Source organism: Pelophylax lessonae (genome assembly GCF_965119305.1).
Source record: "Pelophylax lessonae genome assembly, chromosome: 6".
In the NCBI taxonomy this organism is placed as follows: domain Eukaryota; kingdom Metazoa; phylum Chordata; class Amphibia; order Anura; family Ranidae; genus Pelophylax; species Pelophylax lessonae.
Genome location: NC_138773.1, coordinates 232,635,101 through 232,655,175, shown reverse-complemented (window position 1 = coordinate 232,655,175; position 20,075 = coordinate 232,635,101). Strand labels below are relative to the sequence as shown.

At 42.0% G+C, this 20,075-nt stretch overlaps 1 protein-coding gene across 9 annotated transcripts in view; it reads left to right on the top strand.

Moving 5' to 3' along the window:
* Positions 1–20,075, top strand: part of PCBP3 (poly(rC) binding protein 3) — a gene marked incomplete at its 5' end in the record, with an annotated part of 73,401 nt that overhangs the window by 50,507 nt on the left and 2,819 nt on the right. For all 9 annotated transcript variants that reach the window (XM_082261001.1, XM_082260999.1, XM_082260997.1 and 6 more), the window contains 2 exons: positions 1,934–1,986; positions 3,475–3,644. In XM_082261001.1, coding sequence (XP_082117127.1) covers positions 1,934–1,986; positions 3,475–3,644 — 223 coding nt within the window. The remainder of the gene's footprint in view (positions 1–1,933; positions 1,987–3,474; positions 3,645–20,075) is intronic.

Here is a 20,075-nt window from a genome sequence, read left to right as displayed (position 1 = left end):
GAAGGGGGTAAAATCTTCCGGGGCTTAAGTGGTTAATGCTGAACTTTAGGCGTTCTGTTCGTTTTACACACTTGTACAGGTTTCCTCCTGCGCTGAAGTAGCTAAATCTGGTTTCACTGCACACCTAGAGCTTGTCACAGTGTGCATTAGAAGCTGCGGCTAGACAGAGAGAGCCTGCCTCATTTTATAGCTGGAGGATATTTTGTAGCATCTAGCCCAGGGGTGTCCAACCTTTTGACCTTCCTGGACCACATTGGAAAAAGAGACATTTTCTTGGGTCACATATAATACTAATCACTGATATAGATAATGTACCTATCTAAGTAACAACACTTCAGTTTTTTTGTAATATTTTTTATTATATAAGCAAAAGAAGGCAAAATAAAACTAGTGTGATATTTGAAACTGTTTTAGATGAACTTACGCACCAGTATCTGGTTTGATTAATGTAGTAGCAATTCTCAATTAATTTTCTAGGTGCTCATAAGAAATTTTGGTTCTAATTTTGTCCTTCAAGTGCTTCATGCTTGAACATAGTTGCTCACAAATAAAGGTCAAAAACTGATGACATCAGTAAGGTGTAATTGTGAAGAGTGGGATATTTTTCTTTGGGAAGTAAAAACTTATAGGTCCAGTAAGGAGACACGGTTTTTCTTTGTCCACATGTGTTCGATAGGTGTAAACACAAAAAGTCAACATTTTTAAGTAAGATTACTATTTTGTGTTGGGCCGCATGCAGCCCATGGGATGCAGGTGGACACCCCGCTCTTACCCTTTCCTCTCAGCCTTAATTTCCTTGCCCTTCCCTTTCATTCACTGGATTTTAGTTCTTTCACTCATGGAGGCTCAACACCACATATGGCTGTTACCTAAGTCAATCTGCATACAAATGCAGCCTGCTTTGGAATGGCCACTTTTCCAGACTGATAGCCACCCATCAATGCAGTTTGATATTTGCATAACCCCTTCCAAGAGCAGACCCCCTGTTTTCATCAGGCCTGAGGGCTTTAGAGGGAAGGTGCTAGATGCTTTTTGAAAGATATGTACAGTACTTTGATGTCCCCTACTCCCTTCCCCACCAGCCAGTGCTTTAAGTGGCCCAAAAGAGGTGCCAGTACTCTATTATAGCCTATACTTTTTTTCGCCCCCCCCCCCACCCCACATCAGGGTCCCCACAGAGCACCCCCCCCTGGCCTGGGACTCCGGAGCAGGGGGACTCACTGGTGGTGACTGGTCTGGCTCTGGAGTGGGAAATATTCTTGGGGGGGGCAATTGAGGGTGCAGATGTCCAAAATTAGCGTACTGGTACGCTAAGGCACACAGAGAGGTGGCGGTATGCTCAAGAGCCATATTTGGAAGTGGCGGTACTGAGTACAAGTGCATACCGGCCCACTTAAAGCACTGACAGCAGCTATGATCTGTCTGTATTGGACAGAGAAGTGCAGGGTCTAAAATAAGGTATGTAATAAAAATGGAAAGGTTTTACTAAAAAAATAATTAGCATAAAATGAATAAAGCCGTGCTTTAAGAATAATATATAACGAGGCTGAATGTATTTTTGCATTTTGGTGCATCTAGAGGAAACGGCTGGTTATTAGTTACCACTGATCATAACTGTAATTTGTAACACAACAAGTGAGCTGATTGTCTGAACTCTCAAAACAATGAAATACATAGGTCACAGACTGGTAAGTTGCATTTCAAAAATGTCCTGGCTGTCATAAAACATATCAGAAACTTTTCCTATGTTGAAAGCCATCTGGAAATCTCTAAGTTTTGTCAGAGTTAAGGCACCTTTCAATTTGAGCTTCTACAACATTAGGCTGAAGTGATGGACAGTGGGGAATAAGACCAGGTGAGAAGCAGAGGAGTATCAGTCATGGGGTACTTAGGATTCATTTCATGCATTTAACTTGTATTTTTCACATAACAGGTATGGATGCCAGTCCCCAGGCAAGTACTCATGAACTCACCATACCAAATGATGTGAGTGTGATTTTTTATTGCTTGCTTACTTAACTGTACAGTACGTCTTTACTTTTCAACATGCTCCAAACTTTTAGCCAGTGGTACCTGCACAGTAAATAACTACATACAGTACAATGAAATGTATACATTTTAGAGCCTGTTTTTACTGGATGAATTCTAAAAGATCTCAGAAGTGTTTCAAACTGATGTCAAACCGACGTTATTGACACTAGCCCAAAGTCTGTCAACACAGATCTATACATTGTTTGCATGTCATTGGATAGGAGTAGGTGTTAAAAAATTTGCTACCTTCTCTGTCCCTGAAAGAACCATTTTTGTTGCAGTCAGCTAGATGATCGCTTTCATTTTCCCTTTGAAGTATGCATGCTGTACTGAAAGAATTGGACTATATAGTTCCAGTGTGCAGAAAGAACAGATATGCCTTCAGACAATTATTAAATAACGTTCTATGTGACCTTGTAAATAAGCATTTTTAGTAAGACTGTAGGAAGCTGGAGAGAAAAAGGAAGCTAAAAACTTAACTATAGCTATAGCACCCCATGACACTGCTATAGGACCCAACAGCACAAGGCCTAGCAGTATGTCTACATAGTGATTTATATAGGTAACAAAAACATCTGATAAATATCATTATACAAAAATATTGGAGCTGCAATTCAGAACCTCTAGACACAACTATCCTTCTGCAGTGTTAATGATTGCTTGAGATTGGCACTGGTCTCTGTAGCAAGTTTGTCACTATAGTGGAGTTTGGAGATGCAGGAAGCCTATATTCATTTTACTATGGTAAACTGCTCTGCCACACTTTACAACCCAGGAGCTTCCTATGCCCTATGACAGGGATCTTCAAACTACGGCCCTCCAGCTGTTGCAGAACTACAAGTCCCATGAGGCATTGTAAAACTCTAAAATTCACAGACATGGCTAGGTATGATGGGAATTGTAGTTCCTGAACAACTGTAGGGACATAGTTTGAAGACCCCTGCCCTATGAGCCTGTCTATACATGTATACTCCAGTCTGTAGTTCCTGCAACATGTTAGGATAACAGCAATAGCAAATGCAGAATGTTGGCTCTTTTTTAATTTTAGTCCGATTTTTGGTATTTAGGGAAATATAGTCAATTTATGTAATTGATATATTATATGTTTATTTTTTATATAATTGGTTGCTGGATTACGGTGAGGATTTTATTTTTGATTGAAGTTGAGTTTATATCCCCATAGATACACAAATAACTGTGAAATAAAGTCACTGTGTGTAGATGGGGAAGTAGGTCTTCTGGTTCACCATACGGGGAACTGACAAACAGGAAATTCCAAATAAACTGAAAACGACCTTTAATCATCTATCTTCGTACTGAATTAAATTAACATTTTCAAACATATTTTCTTCACAATATTTCCCTCTGAAGATTGTTTTGCCCACATCTTTCTGCATCCACTTTTCACCCCTGTACATGTTTCAATTGCTGTAATTTTTCCAGCTAATAGGTTGCATCATCGGACGTCAAGGGACCAAAATCAATGAAATTCGACAGATGTCTGGAGCACAAATCAAAATTGCCAGTGCCATGGAGGGGTCAGCAGAGCGCCAGATCACCATCACTGGGAGCCCAGCTAACATCAGCCTCGCTCAGTACCTCATAAACGCCAGGTCAGTGCATACCACTGCATATCATGCAACTCCAGGTTTGTGGAACAGTGTTTGATTGGTCAGTGACTTATCAATGTTAATAGAACAAATTTGACTTTTTTTAAATAAAATCCTTCAGTAAATCACCACAAGCATATCAGATGAAATACATTAATCAGTATATGTAGTTTATGTACAATTGCAAAAATGAATTTTACATTTTCATAAAAAAAAAAAAAAAAAAACAAACAAACCTGAAAATCCTTTATTGTGTACCTCTATGACATGGGATTTTAAACTTTTTATAGAAGTAATTCATACCGTACTGGTACCCAAGAAGGTAATTATTACCAAAATGTCAGAAAAGCCAAGTAAAGCCAAATAACAATGGCCTATAACACGTTAAAGACAATCTATACCATTTTTGTAAGCTTTAATGATGCAGAGGGGGGGGGGGGGGGATCTTGATTACATTTTCCGTTTGACATTTTAAACTAGCATTGGGCTCTCCTCCCTACCTTGTCTGCATTATTTTCTCTGTCCTCTTCCTCACAGGTGCTCTAGTTCCCCATATGTACCTATACTGTCAATCATAGTGCAATTGTTCACAGGTTTTGATAGAGGCAGTAATATTTTTTATATTTTCATACCTGGGCAAATAAACTTTCTCTGTTAGATTGATGGAGCTTTTAGTATATACTTATACTAGAGTATCTACTATTAAAGTATAACTGAAGGCGCATTTTTTTAAACTTTGGATAGAGTGGAGAGGAATTAGAACACCTGTTAGTTCAAAGCAGCTAGGTTCCAAAATCCAAAAGTAGTAATAAAGGGAGGTATCTATCCCTAGGAGGATAATGGAAAGTCAACAGTGGGACAAATGGGGGGGAATTGGGATTATGCAATACCAGAAAGTAAAGATAATGAAAGAAATACACTTACAAATGAAAAAAGTAATACTCTAAAATCTAAATTTTATTGATACAAAAAACAATAAAACACCTCAAGAGAAAACCATTGTTAGGTAAATAGTAAAAACCATGGGGACATACAAGCTGACATAAATGTGCGGGGAAAACCCCAGTATAAACAAAAATATTAAAAATAGTGGACACAGAAGCCCCAACGCGTTTCAACATAAAGTCTTCTTCTGGGGTAAAGATGTCCACTTATCAAGGATATCTAAAACAGATATATAAAGAAAAATAATGACTATACAAACATCTAGATAATAAAATCCAATAATGTAGCGAGGTACAGCACCCCAACAGGTATTACTTACATTTGGCAGATTAAAACATGTAAAAGTCTATACATGTGATAGAAAAACCAACTGTGTGTCAGAGACCTAACTGTTAGTTTTTATTGCTATCTCTGGCCCTGTTAAGGAGATTCCCTCTCTCTATTTGACCTGTTTACCATTATCACTGAAAGTAAAAGTAAAATAAAATCCCAAATTTTGGGTTGTCCCCCAGGAAAGTAATAGAGATAAAATCTTCCAATGGGGACACTAGTTCTGATGACCTGGGAGACTCTAAGGAATTTACTTAATTTGGGTCTCCACTCACTATCTGTTTGGGTATGGCACAGGAAGTGAAGGGGAATCTCTGCAATGGGACACAGATGGCGAAAAAAAATCTGACATGGGTTTTAACCCTCCCTTACTCTATCCAAAAAGGAAAGGAAAGTTTTGCCTATAGTTCTTTTTAAAGGGTAACTCCACTTTCTTGGGGAAAAAAATAGCAAAAAATAATATAGCGTATACGATTGTGACACTAGTCATATTGTAATTGATCGTTATTAAAAATTACCTTTCCTTCTCAATCAGCAGTGCTGTAATTTTCTGTAAAATTCAGTGCAATATGGTTACCTGGAGACATTCTGTACACAGATGGTGTACATAACGCCTCACAGGTATGTCATTTCCTGCTTGTCTGATTGGATTACTTATTTTTCCAGAAGTCTTCACTAAAATAAAAAACCTGATTCTGAGCATCCCCTGCATCAAAAATGTCCAAAGGAAAACCACGTCTAAAAGGATGCAGACCCTGCGATTTTCCTCTTTAGAGCCCTGCATGTGCAGCACATGATTGATAATTACAAATCCCCTCCCATACAAATTCACTCAGCACATTGCCACAGAAAAAAAGAAAACAGCTATTTCTCCAGAATAATAAAAGGTAGGAATCTGCAACAAAGTTTGTTAAAAGTTTGTTAAAAGTGGAGTTACTATGCAAACCTTGCTTATACACATGTGGAGATTAAGAAAGCAGTTCACTCACCAACATACAGTTCTTTCTTCACCCCCTTTTATTGAAAGATAAAGTCTCTTACACTTGAATTTCCCATGCAGGAGTTTCAGTGTCAAAACTACAGCCTCTATCCTAAAAAAACAGCCCAAACAAGTGCTACACTGGCTCTCAGCCTATTGGAATGTAGCCCCTGAGGCCAGAACACGACAGTGTCCACACACTGCTCCTGCAGCAACTGTATCTCCAGGTATCAGCCTGGTTAGTGCAAACAAATACCGCCCCCCCCCCCCCCCGGTGTCTGTCCAGTTGCTGCTCCTGGCAACGCAACAGTCTCCTCTGGAGGGTGGACATCAGTACAACCAACAAGTGCTGGTGACCATCAAAATGTGGACTCAAGGTTGGAGTCTTCATCTCACCCAGCACTCTACAAAGCCTCCGGGATCCATGACCCATGTCAGGATTTGCTACTCCTAGAGAAGACTCAAAAGCTAGTTTTCTCCTAATGAAACAAACATTCTGGAGCCCCTTAAGCTGCATGGGTGAGGGAACGCTGGGTGACACCAGACTTCTTCTGATACATAAGCTATGGGGGAATTTTTTAACTGGTTTCTTTTCTATGTTAGAATTAAAAGTAACATGAATATTCTCAGATATTTTCTATAATTTAAACAAAAGATGCTGAGTTGTTTTAGCACATTTAAAATGCCATTCTATGAATCAGTTCAGACCATGGATGGTTGTATGTGGATGAGATACTGCAGGACAAAGCAATGGCCTTTTGGCAGGCATGTCCTCATATTTAACCTGTCTAATTAAATCCAAATATTTTCAAAGTAAGATTAATAAACTCTTCAGCAGTTCTTTCTGTGTTATATCATTTTCCAAACAATCCATGCTTGGCTATGGCTAACCACATAGTTTCTGTATCCAGACATATCATTGTCAGCTTGGCATAAATTCAAATGTTAATGAAACTCAAGTACCTTATGAACCAAATGTTATAATTCTGTGACTGTCACAGTTTTTACTATGACCAGAAGGGAAAACAGAGAGGCTGATAGGAAAAGGTCAAAAATTGTGATGAAACTTTTTATTTTTTTTTTAATAATATTTAACTTAAAGTGACAAATGCAGAACAGCATTCCTTGTACTTTCCACTTGCGCCCTCATGTTTTTGGTTACTGTATATGCAGCTGTTCAAACTTTAGGGCCAAGCAATATTGAATCAGGTGCATTAGGTTTTCTGCCTAGTACACACGGTCAGAAAATTGGACAAAAAATACCACTTTCAAAGAAATCATACGATAATCTGATCGTTAGTACACAGCTTTCGAAAGTCGATCATGTCAGTTCATCAGAAATTATCCAAAGGGACAAATGGGAAAATCTTTCTTGTACAATACCAGATTGTACAATTTTCATTCAATCAGTACAGTATTCTTATGGAAAAAAATTGGAAGAGCAAGATCATACATGCTTAGAAACAAAAACTACATTACAATACAATACAACGCATTATATCAATTCAGAAGATGTATTCTGTTGTACGAGAATTTTCGTAAGTTTAGTAACCTATTCATTTTCGGTATGAGACTAGCATGCAAAAAAAAAAAAAGAAAAACAGTTGTTTATTCATCTGATATTCTCATTGTGTGTACCAGGCTTTAGGACTGAGAACCTAGGTCTGTGGTTTTTGCTGCTGAAAATAATCACCTTATTTTTTTTCCTTTTGTAACTAAGCTTAAAAAGCGTCAGGCTAAAGAACCACAATATTTAAAATACATCTAAAGCCATTTTTTCCCCAATCTTGTATAGACCAGAGAACGTTTAAACCTTTCCAAAGATATCTGGGAAGTATAAACAATATTATGCTTCCCAGATCGCATTTTTCCTGTTTTAAAGTGGGTTTAGCTACGCTTACACACATTTAGCCATTTTTAGAGTTTGTCATTGGATCCCGGATGCACAGAATCATATTTTCTGAGTACACGCAGCTAAATTGAACACGCTTAGGCTCCTTGCATACAAGGCTATCTAGGAGTATTGACTCCCTCCTGGAATTCTAGTGTGCCTGGGAAGCATCCAGCCCAGCTACAGGCAGCCTGCCAATGTCTAGGGCAGGCTGTGGCTATACAGGGCTGAAAGCTGCGCTGAGTGTTACCTGCAATTTGGGCCCTGTGTGTTCAGGTATGAAGAATGCAGAATGGTGAATGAGGCTTAAGAGTTGGGAGAAATTGGAACCAGGCTTGCTACACCTAGTGTAGGTTCTAGCAAAGCTTATCTTCCATTGGGATGGGTGGTACCTGTAGAAAATTGCATTGCTACACCTAAATACAGAGCTTTGAGTGCAGCTTTGAACTGTTGGCTGAGCTTGCATTACTCTTGTCCTGTGATTGGAAAAGTAGCTTTGTTTACCCTATTATTCTTCAAAAATAGTTCTATAAGCTGGAGCCCCATGGTCACAATTGTTTGTCTGTAGAATTGTTTCTATTGTTACCCAAAGCAAATATGATAAAATCTCCCTATTTCTCCAAAACTGCACTAGACTAGAGACCTGAGAAGAGAATCAGGTGACATGAGAAAAAAAACGAAGTAACTTTTACCTGTGTACTATATTTTTTAGACTAATGATTACCATTTGCAGGCTTTTAAATGCCATCATAAATAGGGTTGAGCAAACACCTAGATGTCCGTGTTCGACGGGTTCGGCCGAACTTTAAAAAAAAGTCCGGGTCCGTGTCCCGGACTTTTACCGAACTTTTCCCGGACACCGAACCCCATTGAAGTCAATGGGGACCCGAACTTTAAGGCACTAAAATGGCTCTAAAACACCAAAGGAAAGGGCTAGAGTGCTGCAAATGGCAGCAAAACGTAATTAAGAGCATGGCAAGTGCTCTGCAAACAAATGTGGATAGGGAAATAACTTAAAACAACAAAAAAAAAACAGAAAAATAAAACAATGTTCTTCTTCATCTCTGAAGGACGAGGCCCATATGGAGTAGGAGGGAGGTTGAGGTGGTGGTGGATGTGGCGGTGACATAGGCGTGCGCACAGGGTGTGCTGGGTGTGCCTGGGCACACCCTAATCACCTAGGGCACATAGCATTGCCAGTGAGGAGATGGGAAAGATCTCCCTGGGACCTGCTCTGCTCTATTTCTCCTTGCCTACAGGTACATGGCCCCGATACATTACTCTCCCTGCTGGCAAACACATGCATGTGTATTTCAACTTTGGGGTGCACACCTTAATGCAATAGGCTGCGCACACCTATGGGCGGTGTAGGTGGAAGCGGCGGTGGAGGAGGACCAGGGCCGGATTAACAGCATCATGGGCTTGGTGCTGAGGATTTTGAAGGGCCTTAAGGGCCGTGCCTTGCCATGCACCCAGAGGAGGAAGGGTGCAGCCATGCATGCCTAATTCAACATGGGATGCTGTCTCTGAAGCCCATAAACACATCCATGCATCGCCAACTGTCCCTCCTTGTCCGGCCTTCACGCTGTGTGGGGAGGTTCTGAGGGTGCTGCCTGGGGAAGCGAGCATAGAAGCCAGACTTCTGTGTTTACAAGTGACAGAAGAGCGGTAACAGTGAATATGGCCAACCCGGGGCCTATATAAAAGGTAGGGGCCTGGAGCTGCAGCTCCAATAGCCCCTACATTAATCTGGCCCTGAGGAGGAGGACGAGGTAGCCAACACTGCTTCTTTTCAAAAATTTTAAATGAGGGTACACCCCAAAAGAGTGAGAAAGAGCAAAAATGGAACAATGGGTGGGTAAGGTCGGTATCCATTGCTATTCTGCATAAGGTACGGAAAAGTCCCGTGGGATCCATGCCTGGTTCATTTTAATGAACGTGAGCTTGTCCACATTGTCTCTGGACAGGCGGCTGCGCTTGTCTGTTATAACGCCCCCAGCCGTGCTAAATACCCGTTCAGATAATACACTGGCTGCAGGGCACGCCAGCACCTCCAAGGCGTAAAGGGCAAGCTCAAGCCATGTGCCCAATTTGGAGACCCAGAAGTTGAAGGGGGCAGACCCGTCATTCACTACATGTAGGCGTGTGCACACATACTGCTCCACCATGTTGGTAAAATGCTGCCTCCTGCTAAGACGTTCCATCTGAGCTGCTGGTGCTGCTGTTTGTTGTGGCGTGCTGACAAAGCTTTTCCACATTTCGGCCATGCTAACCCTGCCTTCTGAGGTGCTGGCGGTGCCCTGGTTGCGTTGGCGACCTCCTCCTCCTCCTCCTCTGCCTTGTGCTTCCACTGTGGCCCCGCTGTCAGATGGGAATGCCAGCAGCATGGCGTCTACCAGCGTGCGCTTGTACTCGCGCATCTTGCGATCGCGCTCCAGTGAGTGAATTAAGGACGGTACGTTGTCCTTGTAACGGGGATCCAGCAGCGTGGCCACCCAGTAATCAGCACAAGTTAGAATGTGGGCAACTCGGCGGTCGTTGTGGAGACACTGCAGCATGTAATCGCTCATGTGTGCCAGGCTGCCCAGAGGCAACGAAAGGCTGTCCTCTGTGGGAGGTGTATCGTCCGTGTCCTCTGTATCCCCCCAGCCACGCACCAGTGATGGCCATGAGCTGGCCTGGGTGCCACCCTGCTGTGAACATGGTTCAATCTCCTCCTCCAGCTCCTCCTCCTCCTCATCCTCCTCATCCTCCAGAACTGTGCCCCTGCTGGACAATTGCGTCCCTGGCGTTTGCGTGTGCAGGAACCCACCCTCGGAGCCCCTTGCGAATGACTGCCCTGAAAGCCTTGGAAATGTTACCTCTTCATCCTCCTCCTCCTCCTCATCCTGTGCCACATCCTCTTCCATCATCGCCCGAATTGTTTTTTCAAGGAGGCATAGAAGTGGGATAGTTAAGCTGAGAACGGCGTCATTGCCACTGGCCATGTTGGTGGAGTACTCAAAACAGCGCAACAAGGCACACAGGTCTCGCATGGAGGCCCAGTTAAATTAAATAGCGGAATAGAAAATATGATCCAAAAAAAGTGTATGTATATCACACGTACACAACCACACTAGGCCCCAATTACTATTGTTTGTACCCCTAAAAGGCTAGATGAGGAGTAGGGGGAGTATGGAACAGGCAGCACCCTCAAACCTTCAGAAGTATGAGATGAACCCCAACAACTTGGAAAGGTGGATCTCTCTCACACGTACCGACACAGACTATCCCGCAATTCAATTGATCCTCAAAGGTTTTTATTGAATAGCGGAATAGGAAATATGATCAAAAAAAGTGTATGTATCTCGCACGTACACAACCACACTAGGCCCCAATTACTATTGTTTGTACCCCTAAAAGGCTAGATGAGGAGTAGGGGGGGTATGGAACAGGCAGCACCCTCAAACCTTCAGAAGTATGAGATGAACCCCAACAACTTGGAAAGGTGGATCTCTCTCACACGTACCGACACAGACTATCCCCCAATTTAACTGATCCCCAAAGGTTTTTGATTAAATAGCGGAATAGAAAATATGATCCCAAAAAAGTGTATGTATATCACACGTACACAACCACACTGGGCCCCAATTACTATTGTTTGTACCCCTAAAAGGCTAGGAGTAGGGGGAGTATGGAACAGGCAGCACCCTCAAACCTTCAGAAGTATGAGATGAACCCCAACAACTTGGAAAGGTGGATCTCTCTCACACGTACCAACACAGACTATCCCCCAATTTAACTGATCCCCAAAGGTTTTTGATTAAATAGCGGAATAGAAAATATGATCCAAAAAAAGTGTATGTATATCACACGTACACAACCACACTAGGCCCCAATTACTATTGTTTGTACCCCTAAAAGGCTAGGAGTAGGGGGAGTATGGAACAGGCAGCACCCTCAAACCTTCAGAAGTATGAGATGAACCCCAACAACTTGGAAAGGTGGATCTCTCTCACACGTACCAACACAGACTATCCCCCAATTTAACTGATCCCCAAAGGTTTTTGATTAAATAGCGGAATAGAAAATATGATCCCAAAAAAGTGTATGTATATCACACGTACACAACCACACTAGGCCCCAATTACTATTGTTTGTACCCCTAAAAGGCTAGGAGTAGGGGGAGTATGGAACAGGCAGCACCCTCAAACCTTCAGAAGTATGAGATGAACCCCAACAACTTGGAAAGGTGGATCTCTCTCACACGTACCAACACAGACTATCCCCCAATTTAACTGATCCCCAAAGGTTTTTGATTAAATAGCGGAATAGAAAATATGATCCCAAAAAAGTGTATGTATATCACACGTACACAACCACACTAGGCCCCAATTACTATTGTTTGTACCCCTAAAAGGCTAGGAGTAGGGGGAGTATGGAACAGGCAGCACCCTCAAACCTTCAGAAGTATGAGATGAACCCCAACAACTTGGAAAGGTGGATCTCTCTCACACGTACCAACACAGACTATCCCCCAATTTAACTGATCCCCAAAGGTTTTTGATTAAATAGCGGAATAGAAAATATGATCCCAAAAAAGTGTATGTATATCACACGTACACAACCACACTAGGCCCCAATTACTATTGTTTGTACCCCTAAAAGCCTAGGAGTAGGGGGAGTATGGAACAGGCAGCACCCTCAAACCTTCAGAAGTATGAGATGAACCCCAACAACTTGGAAAGGTGGATCTCTCTCACACGTACCAACACAGACTATCCCCCAATTTAACTGATCCCCAAAGGTTTTTGATTAAATAGCGGAATAGAAAATATGATCCCAAAAAAGTGTATGTATATCACACGTACACAACCACACTAGGCCCCAATTACTATTGTTTGTACCCCTAAAAGGCTAGGAGTAGGGGGGAGTATGGAACAGGCAGCACCCTCAAACCTTCAGAAGTATGAGATGAACCCCAACAACTTGGAAAGGTGGATCTCTCTCACACGTACCAACACAGACTATCCCCCAATTTAACTGATCCCCAAAGGTTTTTGATTAAATAGCGGAATAGAAAATATGATCCCAAAAAAGTGTATGTATATCACACGTACACAACCACACTAGGCCCCAATTACTATTGTTTGTACCCCTAAAAGGCTAGGAGTAGGGGGGAGTATGGAACAGGCAGCACCCTCAAACCTTCAGAAGTATGAGATGAACCCCAACAACTTGGAAAGGTGGATCTCTCTCACACGTACCAACACAGACTATCCCCCAATTTAACTGATCCCCAAAGGTTTTTGATTAAATAGCGGAATAGAAAATATGATCCCAAAAAAGTGTATGTATATCACACGTACACAACCACACTAGGCCCCAATTACTATTGTTTGTACCCCTAAAAGGCTAGGAGTAGGGGGAGTATGGAACAGGCAGCACCCTCAAACCTTCAGAAGTATGAGATGAACCCCAACAACTTGGAAAGGTGGATCTCTCTCACACGTACCAACACAGACTATCCCCCAATTTAACTGATCCCCAAAGGTTTTTGATTAAATAGCGGAATAGAAAATATGATCCCAAAAAAGTGTATGTATATCACACGTACACAACCACACTAGGCCCCAATTACTATTGTTTGTACCCCTAAAAGGCTAGGAGTAGGGGGAGTATGGAACAGGCAGCACCCTCAAACCTTCAGAAGTATGAGATGAACCCCAACAACTTGGAAAGGTGGATCTCTCTCACACGTACCAACACAGACTATCCCCCAATTTAACTGATCCCCAAAGGTTTTTGATTAAATAGCGGAATAGAAAATATGATCCCAAAAAAGTGTATGTATATCACACGTACACAACCACACTAGGCCCCAATTACTATTGTTTGTACCCCTAAAAGGCTAGGAGTAGGGGGGAGTATGGAACAGGCAGCACCCTCAAACCTTCAGAAGTATGAGATGAACCCCAACAACTTGGAAAGGTGGATCTCTCTCACACGTACCAACACAGACTATCCCCCAATTTAACTGATCCCCAAAGGTTTTTGATTAAATAGCGGAATAGAAAATATGATCCCAAAAAAGTGTATGTATATCACACGTACACAACCACACTAGGCCCCAATTACTATTGTTTGTACCCCTAAAAGGCTAGGAGTAGGGGGGAGTATGGAACAGGCAGCACCCTCAAACCTTCAGAAGTATGAGATGAACCCCAACAACTTGGAAAGGTGGATCTCTCTCACACGTACCAACACAGACTATCCCCCAATTTAACTGATCCCCAAAGGTTTTTGATTAAATAGCGGAATAGAAAATATGATCCCAAAAAAGTGTATGTATATCACACGTACACAACCACACTAGGCCCCAATTACTATTGTTTGTACCCCTAAAAGGCTAGGAGTAGGGGGAGTATGGAACAGGCAGCACCCTCAAACCTTCAGAAGTATGAGATGAACCCCAACAACTTGGAAAGGTGGATCTCTCTCACACGTACCAACACAGACTATCCCCCAATTTAACTGATCCCCAAAGGTTTTTGATTAAATAGCGGAATAGAAAATATGATCCCAAAAAAGTGTATGTATATCACACGTACACAACCACACTAGGCCCCAATTACTATTGTTTGTACCCCTAAAAGGCTAGGAGTAGGGGGAGTATGGAACAGGCAGCACCCTCAAACCTTCAGAAGTATGAGATGAACCCCAACAACTTGGAAAGGTGGATCTCTCTCACACGTACCAACACAGACTATCCCCCAATTTAACTGATCCCCAAAGGTTTTTGATTAAATAGCGGAATAGAAAATATGATCCCAAAAAAGTGTATGTATATCACACGTACACAACCACACTAGGCCCCAATTACTATTGTTTGTACCCCTAAAAGGCTAGGAGTAGGGGGAGTATGGAACAGGCAGCACCCTCAAACCTTCAGAAGTATGAGATGAACCCCAACAACTTGGAAAGGTGGATCTCTCTCACACGTACCAACACAGACTATCCCCCAATTTAACTGATCCCCAAAGGTTTTTGATTAAATAGCGGAATAGAAAATATGATCCCAAAAAAGTGTATGTATATCACACGTACACAACCACACTAGGCCCCAATTACTATTGTTTGTACCCCTAAAAGGCTAGGAGTAGGGGGAGTATGGAACAGGCAGCACCCTCAAACCTTCAGAAGTATGAGATGAACCCCAACAACTTGGAAAGGTGGATCTCTCTCACACGTACCAACACAGACTATCCCCCAATTTAACTGATCCCCAAAGGTTTTTGATTAAATAGCGGAATAGAAAATATGATCCCAAAAAAGTGTATGTATATCACACGTACACAACCACACTAGGCCCCAATTACTATTGTTTGTACCCCTAAAAGGCTAGATGAGGAGTAGGGGGAGTATGGAACAGGCAGCACCCTCAAACCTTCAGAAGTATGAGATTGTGTTCACTGTACCCCACAAAGATTGAGTTCACTGCACCCCACAATGATTGTGTTCACTGCACCCCACAAAGATTGTGTTCACTGCACCTCACAAAGATTGTGTTCACTGTACCCCCCAAAGATTGTGTTCACTGCACCCCACAAAGATTCTGTTCACTGTACCCCACAAAGATTGTGTTCACTGCACCCCAAAAAGATTGTGTTCACTGCACCCCAAAAAGGATGTTGTTCACTGCACCCCAAAAAGGATGTTGTTCACTCCACCCCAAAAAGATTGTGTTCACTGCACCCCACAAAGATTGTGTTCACTGCACCCCAAAAAGATTGTGTTCACTGCACCCCAAAAATGATTTTGTTCACTGCACCCCAAAAAGGATGTTGTTCACTGCACCCCAAAAAGATTGTGTTCACTGCACCCCAAAAAGATTGTGTTCACTGCACCCCACAAAGGATTTTGTTCACTGCACCCCAAAAAGATTGTGTTCACTGCACCCCAAAAAGGATGTTGTTCACTGCACCCCAAAAAGGATTTTGTTCACTGCACCCCAAAAAGATTGTGTTCACTGCACCCCACAAAGGATTTTGTTCACTGCACCCCACAAAGATTGTGTTCACTGCACACCAAAAAGGATTGTGTTCACTGCACCCCAAAAAGATTTTGTTCACTGCACCCCAAAAAGATTGTGTTCACTGCAGCCCAAAAAGATTGTGTTCACTGCAGCCCAAAAAGATTGTGTTCACTGCAGCCCAAAAAGATTGTGTTCACTGCAGCCTAAAAAGATTGTGTTCACTGCAGCTCACACACAGAAAAATGGATGTGGATCACTGACACCTGCCTATCTCCAATCCCACACCACACAGCAATATCGATTGTAGTTTGTAGAACACAGTTTCCCTAAAATTCAGCAGACTCTGTCCCTAACAGGATTGAGAAGAGATCGTAGATCAGGATTGAGTGCAGACCCCACCCCCCACACAGCAATATCGATTGTAGTTTGTAGAAGACACTGACCCTATAATTCAGCAGACTCTATCCCTAAAATGCCTACAACTCGCCCTGCCTAAACACTCCGACCTGTCCCTCAATTCTATCCGGACACAAATGTTTTTTTCCTGCCTATCTTTCCCTAATCAGCAGCCAGCACGTTGATGTGTGCTCTGTCCCTGAATCTAAGCAGCATAATGACGCCGCTGCGGCTGCCTCGAACTTATAAAGACTTGGTCACATGCTTCAGACGGCCAATCACAGCTACTGAGACATTTGCAGGCATGGCTGGGATGGCTTAAGGCACACCAGTTAAACGATTGTTGATTGGCTGTTGAAAGCCCGCCATGAAAAGAGCGCCAAAGCATGCAAAACCCGGAAATAAAACGACCGAACACGGATTTTTACCCGAACATACAGTAAAGTGTCCGTGTCCGTGTTCGGGTACAAAAAATCCAATTATTCGGTACGAACACGAATAATACAGTCCGTGTTCGCTCAACACTAATCATAAACACTTTGCACGTTTAACTGCCTGTATCTCTGGATCTGCTGTTTTTCTTGACATATGGTTTTCACTTAATGCTCTTTGGCTAAAAATAAATTCTGATATGTCATTTAGGTAAACAATAAAGTAAAAAGTATCCTTTAATATTTTTTTTTTTTTTCTTATTAGGAAAGGTTAGAAAGAAAGCTAAAGCATTTTTTTTTTTATTGCTCAAGGCATCACATCGAGCTACACATGATAATAGTAATTCTCGGACATATGAGTTAAATTTCCTGTCAAGTGGAGGTTTAGACATTACTAAAGAAATTGCCAGCTTCCATATAACCCAACTCCAACTGTCATTCCGCAGTTTTTTGCTACAGTCCTAGGAGGCTGGATGCCTCTTCTTTAGCTTTTCTGTGGAAAACTCAACTATTATTGCTGGGAATTTTCCTTGTTAACTTTAATTAAAACTTCAAACACGCTGCTTGGGCTAATCTCTTCAGAGCATCTTTTCTATCAACATATACTCACATTGGGGGGCTAGCCTCTAATGTGAAATTTGGGCACTGGGCTCTGCTTTTCGTACATTCCAGACTTTTGTGTAATGTTAATGTTAGCTGCAAAATGGTTTTCAGGTCCAAAGCCATGGTACAGCCTCTGTTTTGACCCAGTCTATGAGACTTCCCTTGTGAGTAAAAGCTTTTGGCCTAAACATATAGGCATTTTCTTACGTCAAGTTTTGGAAGCTTTACCAGCATTCTTCTTGCCTAGTAAGTTGTGGGCCAGCCTGGAATGTGACCCTCACACACTGGACTTTCTATTAGGGCACTTTTCATACCTCTGTGTACTGTGTTATTTAGCTGCAGTTCTGCAGGTCCAGAGCCATGGTGCAGCCTGTACACTCACTTGGTAAGGCAACCTGGCATAAACTATTTCACCATATCTCAATGCCTTTGCACTGTCAGCATATAAAATGTGATCTTCGACCAGGGGTTTGTTTATGACACATCCCAAATGTTTTTGGATTGGGTTAGCTACAAAGTAATTTCTAGAGCCATGGCATGGTCTTATCTGTGACCACATCTCTAAGAATTTATGCAGTAAGTAAGGCAGGTGGTACTGAAGCAGTGGGAGTTGCCCACAGTTGGCACAGTTGCTCACTTTTCAAATTTTCCTGCTATCACTGTTTTGGATCTGTGATGGTTAAGGCTGAGGGAACTGAGCACTGGCATTATCCTCCAGATGGAGAGTTTTGTGTGTGCACTCCACGTATTTTCTCCCATCTTTCAGCCTAGGGAAAGTACTTTCTTGTTGTGGCTCCTGCTTATGATACCTCTCCAGTCTCATTCAGTAAGTTGGTCACCTCTGGCTGCCTTCAACCCTCATCTGCACCAGCTGCTTGAATTTGTGAGTAGGGTAGGCCTTGCCTCACACTGGAAATTATTGTTCTACACTACATAGAACAACATGTCTGTTTAAAGATGCACAGAGTACAGTCTCACTGCTACAGATGACCCCAGTCCATACTACTCTAACATTGATATGGGCAATTTCTTTGTTTTACCAGTAGGGACCAATGCCCGCAACATAGATTCTGGTACCCTTTTACTAAATGGTCATCCTACTTGGAGTATTGTACAGCTCCTCAGCTTGGGGCTGGGAACATAGGCCTTTAGCATCAACTTAAAATGTTTTCTTTCTGAATGAAACTGTTCTGAATTATTACACCAATCTACTAAGTGAATTCCAGTACATTCAACAGCAGAACCTTCCACTGTGCCTCCACGTTTAGGTGTGTGTGTGAGAACCTTATTACCAGCGCTCATTTAGATTCAGAGTCTTCTTCACTTTCTTTTGAAGAGGCTGTATTTCATTAAGTCCAATATGACTCAGCTTCATAAGAAGTTTTGGATTCTCTTATTGATGCTGGGTGTTCTAACCTAAAATTAGGCATCCGTCTGTTGTTTCTGGATTTGAGTCTTTTAGAGCTTTGGCTACAAAGACCCTCTCATTACATTGTTTTTAAACCTTATTGTATGGGAACTGGAAACAACTTGAGAACTCATGACGTCTTTCCTGAAAATTGAAAATAGCTTATTATGTTTGAAAGAGAATTTATTATTATTATTTTTTTAATCAAGAACAATTTTATTGATATGCCAACAACAATACATTTATAACAGATGAGTACATTCGTTACAAAAATACTATTCATTATACAAAGTTACAAATATATAGCTCCTATCGACTCTGCAGTTCCTCCCAGGTAACATTATAAATGCCATTATTGGCGCAGCAATCTATCCAGTACCAAGTCCGCAGGGGCCAGGCCCAGAGTAGCCAACCATCTACCCAACACCTTGTCAAATTTGTAAGGGGAGCCCCTATGTTGATATATGCGTTTTTCAATGCCCAATGTATTACCCAACTGTTCAAGCCACATCTCATCCGTGGGAGGTTCAGATACAGTCCAGTTTACTAACAAAAGTCTATGTGCCTGAAACAAGGCTCTCGCTGCCGTCTCCCCAAGACATCTATCCTGGGTGACCGTATCAACATGCCCAACAAGCATTGTCTAGGATCCAAAGGGACCACTACACCTAAAGCAGTGTTTACTGTGGTCACAACCTTGGATCAATATCGGTGCAATTTGGGGCATCTCCACAACAAATGGATAAGGGTACCCGTCTGCCCTCTGCATTTACCACATAATGCATCTGGCCTCACGCCCATCAGATGTAATTTAAGTGGATTTATTTTTAAATGATCTCTGCAAACTGGGGACGCTCCAGTCATCTGCTTTAATGAACAAACCACTCAACAGGTAATGGTGTTCAGTTTGAGTTACATTGTAAATTTCTTATCCTTATTGTGTGACTCAGATTTTTGCATCCTTGTCAGAGTGGATTAACACCCTTTAAAGAGATTGATCCATCTCAAGATGAAACCCTCATACTCTGGAGCTTTTGTAACAAATGTATTAATTGTTGCTGCCATGGTCTCTTGTAAGCATCTACGCTTGTATCTTGCATGGGCATAATGTCTGTCCACATATGTAGGGTGGTTTGGTTTGGGTGGTTTGGCTTTGTGCCTGGAACGATGAAGATTACCTGAAGGAACATTTACTTTACCTTTAAGGATACAGTTGGTTTGGTCCTTGGCATTGTCATTCCCAATACCTGGTGGCAGAAGTATACACCTACTTCAGCTCAGAAGGTCTATATATTCAACACAACAACCCTATTCTTTATCTGCTTCAGCAGTACCTAGTAGACATTCACAGTCTACTTCCCACTCAAGTTGCAGATCTGCAAGGCCAAAATGTTGGTATCATCTGCTCAATCCTCTGCATGAATGTGCACCCTCACA